This window comes from Amblyomma mixtum, chromosome 5 (assembly GCF_055824585.1).
Source record: "Amblyomma mixtum isolate Tamu chromosome 5, ASM5582458v1, whole genome shotgun sequence".
Classification (NCBI taxonomy): domain Eukaryota; kingdom Metazoa; phylum Arthropoda; class Arachnida; order Ixodida; family Ixodidae; genus Amblyomma; species Amblyomma mixtum.
In genome coordinates, this window is record NC_143016.1 from 75,561,746 (window position 1) to 75,568,049 (window position 6,304).

The window sequence follows — 6,304 nt, forward strand, 5'->3', positions numbered from 1 at the left end:
CGGCGCGGGGGAGCTTGCAAACTGAAAGGGATCTAAAAACGTTGTATGAAGCTGCGAGCGTGCATTTATCTTGTAACGAAGTTTTCGTTGTATATATAGTCATCTTTTGTTTTCAACGTACGCGTTCAACCGTTTTTCCAATCAATGTGTATGATGAATGTGCACCGAGAACGTGTAATGAAGCACAGAAATGAATTTATCACCCGTGTAATCACGCAATTCGCCCAGAAAAATCCGAGGCGCCTACAGTTGCTGTTCATGGAAGACTGACTGAGTGACTGTAGTTGCGTGTTTGTGAACATATTGTGCTGTGTGCTGGTCATCAATCCGGGTGAGTCGAGAACCCGTATGCAGCAAGACTGAACACTCTTCTCTACGAAGTGGCAGTATCTTTTTGCATTTTTATTAATTTTAATTGTTTCTTCGTTGATAAACTCCAATGTATCTCTCCTAGCCACGCTTTAATTTGCTGTTTGTAATTTTTCTTTCATGTGTGTATTTCACTTATTTTTTATTTATATATAAATAAATAAATTTACTCCGCAAATAGTGCCTTTCTACCACGAACATACCCCCCCCCCCCTCCGGCGCCAACAATCAATGGGGCCCCCCCCTGCAAAAAATTCTGCGGACACCCTTGGGCGACTATGGCATAGGCTCCAGGAATAGCAGGGCGGAGTTATTAGTAGAGTTCGCAGATTGAAATAATTTACATATCATGAATACCTTCTTCCGGAAACGGAACAGGAAGGGGACGTGGAAGAGCCCCAATGGTGAGATTAAAACGAAATTGACGTCAGGATGTGCAGGTCCTCGGAAAGGTTTGTTGTAGCGACCGCAGAATGGTAAGGTCTCGAATTATCTTAGACCTGAAGAGGAAACAGCGAAAGATAGTGAAGCGGGAGAGAGAGAGAGAAAAACTTTATCATGGCAAGTGTGTTTAGACCCCCCTTGGGTCCCTGGACCACCGCACGGTCCCACTCTACGTCGTAACGTTCATGCGGTGTTTGTCCATGACGTCGGCACCCCGAAGCACCGCAGCAAGCTGCGATGGCGGGTCCGGAGACGAGAGCACGACCTCCCAGTCCTCCCAACTTGATAACGCGGGCTGTCCCTGCGGGGGAGGATCAGCAGGGCAGCCGAAAAGGATGTGGGAGAGTGTGGCGTGAGGGTCGCCGCACAGGGTGCATGCAGGGGAGGTGCCACAGTAGAGAGATAGCAGCTGAGGGGATGAGAGAGAGCGGGTCTGGAGGCGTCTCCAGAGGATCTGTTGGGAATGGGTAAGGGAGGGGTGTGGAGGAGGGTAAGTCCGACGGTCCAAGCGGGGCATTTGCGTGAGCTCTGCAAAGGTGTGCGCCCGCTCTCTCGAGAAACCTGGACCGAGGCCGTCCTGAGCCCGGCAAATCAAACCTCGGGCCAATTTATCGGCAGCCTCGTTTCCTGGATTCCCAGAGTGAGCCGGCACCCACTGGAGCTCTACCCTGCGTGGTAAGTTTTTGGAGGGGGTGTTCAACAACTTCCAAGCAGGGGCGTGAATCCTGCCTCTCGCGAAGTTGAACAGAGCCGTTTTGGAGTCGCTAAAGATGTAGTTTGCATTGGAATGTACAAGGGCTAGGGCGATGGCGGTTTCCTCTGCCTCCTCAGACGTACAGCCCGAGGGAAGGCGGTGTGTGAGGGGCTGTGCTAGGGCTGGATTGTAACCAACTGCTACAGCTTCATGAGTTGTGCACGCGGCGTCTACCCAAATGGCGTCCTGGGCTTGTCCGTAATACTTGTGTAGGGCCTTAGCGCGAGCCATGCGGCGAGGGATGTGGTACTGGGGATGAATGTTCCGGGGAAGGGGTTTCACAACGAGGGGGGTATGAATGCGTCGAGGAATGGCTATAAGGGATGTCTGATTAGCGGGAATGTTGATGCGAAGGGAAGCGAGGATATGCCTGCCAGTTGCGCTCGCGGCAAGTCTTAGATACTGTGTCTGAAGGTGCGCGTCTACTAGTTCCTGAATGGTGTTATGCATGCCTAATTCAAGGAGCTTGGCTGTGCTAGTGCTGCGGGGTAGGTTTAAGGCTGCCTTGGTTGCTAGACGAATCATGGCGTTCACTCGCTCTGTTTCTATGCGGTTCAGCTTAAGATATGGGGTGGCGTATAAAATGCGGCTAAGTGTAAAAGCATGCACTACTTTCATGCTATCCGCTTCGTCTAAACCTTTGTGCAGGGAGGATACGCGGCGTAGAAGTTGCAACACGGATTGCGTGGAGGCCTTGAGTGTTTTAAGGGTATGATCATTGCGTCCGGAATCCTGCAAGTAAAGGCCAAGGATACGGAGGGTGGGGGTGACGGGGATAGGGGTTCCTTGTAAAGTGATTTGAATGGGCGAATTAGCTGCAGATTTCGGTCTTATGAGGAGAAGCGCGGATTTAGAGGGGGAGCATTCGAGCCCAATAGATGACGCATGAGCGGAGATGGTGTCAGCTGCTAATTGAAGAGTTTCCTCAATTTCTCCATCAGATCCGTGAGTGGTCCATGCCGTAATATCATCAGCGTACAAGGTATGCCTTAGGTGTGGGATGAGAGCGAGTTTATGAGCTAGGGGGATGAGAGCAATATTAAATAGAAGGGGGGAGAGGACCGCGCCTTGGGGTGTTCCAAGCTCGCCGAGTGTATAAGGTGGTGTGCTCAGCTCAGCTATGTGCAGGGAGGCAGTGCGGCCCGAGAGAAAGGCGCGAACGTAGTTGTAGGTATTTGAGCCTACCTGTAGTGCCTGTAGTTCTCGCAAAATGGCATCGTGTCGAATCCTGTCAAATGCCTTTGTGAGGTCAACCGCCAGAATAGCTTTAGTGAGGTGGGGGATCGTGTCATCAAGCACGTCATGTGTAATTTGTAGTAGGGCATCCTGTGCTGATAGATGCGCACGAAAGCCCACCATGCTGTGCGGAAAAAGGTGGTTGTCTTCCATGTACGTGGTTAGTCGGGCAAGAATTATGTGTTCGAATGCCTTGCCGAGACAAGATGTCAGAGAAATTGGTCGGATATTCTCTATGTTGATGGGTTTGTGGGGTTTAGGAATAAATATGATTTTTCCATGCTTCCAGGTGGCAGGGAGTGTACCTGACTTCCAGCACTCGTTAAAGTGGGTGACTAGATGAGATATGGAGGCATCGTCAAGGTTTCGGATGGCAGCATTGGTAATTTGATCTTCCCCGGGTGCAGTATTGCGTAATTTCAAAAGGGCTGCCCGAAATTCCGCCTCTGTAATAGGGGCGTCAAGCTGGGGTTGAGGTGGACCCGTGTACTCGGGGTGCTTGCAAGGGTCACCTGGGGTGGTATATGTTGATTTCACCTGCGCGAGGAAGGCGTTCGTGTCCTGCCTGTGGTTATGAGTAAGGCGGCGAATGCTAAGGCGTGTCTGGGTTTTAGATTTCGTGGGGTCTAGCATGTGGCGTAAGAGGTGCCAGGCACGGGTTGTGGAGAGATTGCCGCGGAGATTGTCACAAATCTGATTCCAGTTAGCTTTGCAAAGAGTGGTACTGTGGTGTTCTATTTGGGTCTGAAGCTGTGCCAGTTTGAGTTTTAGTTTCCTATTGTGTTTTTGAGTTTTCCATCTGTGTGTTATGCGTTCTTGAGCTTGAAGGAGGTGCGCGAGCTTACTGTCAATTACGGGGGTGTCTGGGGTAGTGTCTAGCGTTTGGGTATGTTGGCGAATGTCCTCCTGTAACTGAGTAGTCCAGGTGTCTAGGTCGAAGGGTACCTGTGTTGACTGTACATGTTCCTGGCGAAATTTTCGTAGCTGGTCCCAATTAGTTTGTCTAACGGTAAATTTGCGCTGAGGGCGGCGATAGCTTAGTGTTATGCGAATTAGGTGGTGGTCGCTGCCTAGTGTGGTTTGGGTTCTTTCCCACTGCAGGTGGGCCACATTTCTTCCAAGCGTGAGATCTGGGCTGGTATCTGTAGTAACACTGTTACCAACCCGCGTAGGCAGGCTGAAATCATTAAAGATGGACAAGTGAAGCACCATCATTTCATTGCAGAGAACTGTGCCTCTGTGGTTTGTGCGCCGATAGCCCCAGTCCACGTGTGCGCAGTTGAAGTCACCGGCAATGAGTAGGGGATTTGATCCAGCCAATTGCGTCACGGATTTGAGGAGTGGAGGGAGTAGATTAACTGGCTGTCGTGGTAGAAGATAGCAGTTAAGAACGAACAAGGGAGATTGAGCAGGGGTTGGAGGTAAAATTTCGATGAAGGTGTGAGCGATAGGTGTGGTAATTGTGTGTTCCATGTAATGCAAAGAGTTGCAGACGTATGTGACCACCCGAGGAAGATCAGTAGAGTCCGAGGGGATAAGAGCGTATCCTGGAAGTTGTTTGCAAACGTTTGCGTCCTGAATTGCGATGATGTCTGGTGGGGATGAGGAGGTAGCGATAATCTGCAGCAGAGGATCGCGCTTACGCCGAAAGCCCCTGCAGTTCCATTGAATAATATGTAAAGAATTATGGTCCGTCGGAGGGGCCATGCTGTAGGGTGGAGGGGCGAAGGAGGGATGTGGAGGGTGGCACTGTGGGAGGAGAGGCCGGTGAGAGGCTATGAACAAGGAGAGGTAAACGCTCCTCTACCTTGGCCATGATGCTAGTTATGACAGTATCCATTAAACGGGTAATGGTAGTTTCAATCAGAATTTGGCACTGTGCAGTGACCTGTGCAGTAATGCGCTCTGCGAGCCTAGCTTCTAAGTTTTTGGCGAAGTCCTGAAATTTTGCTTCCAAGTCTATGGGTTGTGCTGGCGTCTCATCAGGCCTCCTCTTTTTCGAAGGAGGTTCGACAGGTGGCGAGGTGGGTGGAGAGGATGAGGGTGGAGGAGTTGGGGGTACAGCGCGGGTGGAGGTAGAGATGGCTGCCTTGAGCTGCCTTACCTCTTCCCGCAGAGCAGTCACTTCGTGGTCCTGGGAGGTCGGCGAATGAGTCCTGGCGGCCTTGGAGGCCCACGTAGAGGTAGTGGGAAGGGTCGTTTGCAGGGGGGGGAAGTCCTTCTTGCTAAAGGGCTTTGTTTTCTGTGGCGGCGGGCTGCGTTGTTTCGGAGTTGTGTGTCTTGCCTTGCATGAGCCGGTACCCGTGAGGTGCTCGCCCCCACACAGAATGCAGATCGGGATGCAGGAAGGAACAGCTTGCGGGTCATGCTTGTCCCCGCACCGCGTGCAGAGACCAGTCTTGGGGTGGGGGCAGACATCATATCTGTGGCCCGGTCGGCGACAGTTGGTGCAGGCATCTGGACTGCCCTTGTACGCCGTGCATCTATGAACCACACTCATGTAGCGTATGGTATGAGGGACTGGTCCATGCGCAAAAGTGATTAATATGGAGAGCGTCCTCCCCATTCTGCGTGCTGCGATAATATCAGCGTCCGGGTTGCGGGTCTGGAGGTCTCGTAGCATCTGCTCCGGGGTTTCCGCCCAGTAGGCCTGCGAGATGACTCCACGTACCGCTGCTGGCGGCGGTGCGATGTAGGCGGCGATAGGGTAACTGGTTCCTTGGAGCACCACTTCCTTGAGTTGGACGAGGTGCAGGGCGGTTGTCTCCTGGTGGGTAGCGACGGTGAATGTGTTATTCGTAGGATGGATCCGGAGGTGAATGTCCCCTAGGTCCCGGCCATCGGCGGTGACTTGCAGGGCTTGCATAAGGGGCTGCGCCATGGCTCCGTTCAAAGCGAGCCCGCCTCTCGGTCGAAAAACTACCCGTATAGTGCCGGGCGGGAGTGAAGCAAGGTGTTTACTTCGCTGCGAGACTGCGTGCGACACGCGCAGCTGTTGCTGTTGAGCACGGTACGTCGGCTTAAAGGGCGCAGGGGCAGCCTCGGCCTGAGCACCGACGGCGGACACGGCTGTTTGTGTGGGTCCAACCAGGGTATTCGGGCTTGGTTCTCGAACCTGGTATGCGCGGAGTACTGCGGTCCACTCACTGGGTCTGGACGTTTCAGGGTCGAGGTTGTCGCCCTTCGCTTGCACCTCCATGGCTGTTGGGGTAGGTGCGCTGCCGGTGATAGGCCTAGCCTCCAGCGAGGCGAGGCTCAGCGCGGCGGCTGGCGAGGAGCGAATTTTACGACGTCGGTGCGGTCAGAAGTGAGGACTGGATCTAGTAATGGTTGTAGCGGTTGGAAAGCGCTCACCTTTAGGAAACGTTGTACATAAGAGGTGAGCTCTTGGGCGCTTGTTGCGCATGAAAAGAAGCCGAGAAGCGGTGACAGTACCGAAAGGCGGCCGGAGCGGAACCTCCTCTTCTTCTGAAGCGGGAGCCCATTAACGCGTTAGCTGTA

General features: G+C 52.8%; 1 protein-coding gene across 1 annotated transcript; it reads right to left on the reverse strand.

The window, feature by feature from the left end:
* Window positions 1-982: 982 nt before the first annotated feature.
* Window positions 983-6,002, reverse strand: LOC149342707 (uncharacterized). Its single transcript, XM_089545164.1, has 2 exons — window positions 4,908-6,002; window positions 983-1,114 (listed from the first exon to the last, which is right to left on the reverse strand). The coding sequence occupies exons 1-2, from the start codon at window positions 6,000-6,002 to the stop codon at window positions 983-985; spliced, it is 1,227 nt and encodes a 408-aa protein (XP_089401290.1).
* Window positions 6,003-6,304: the final 302 nt, after the last annotated feature.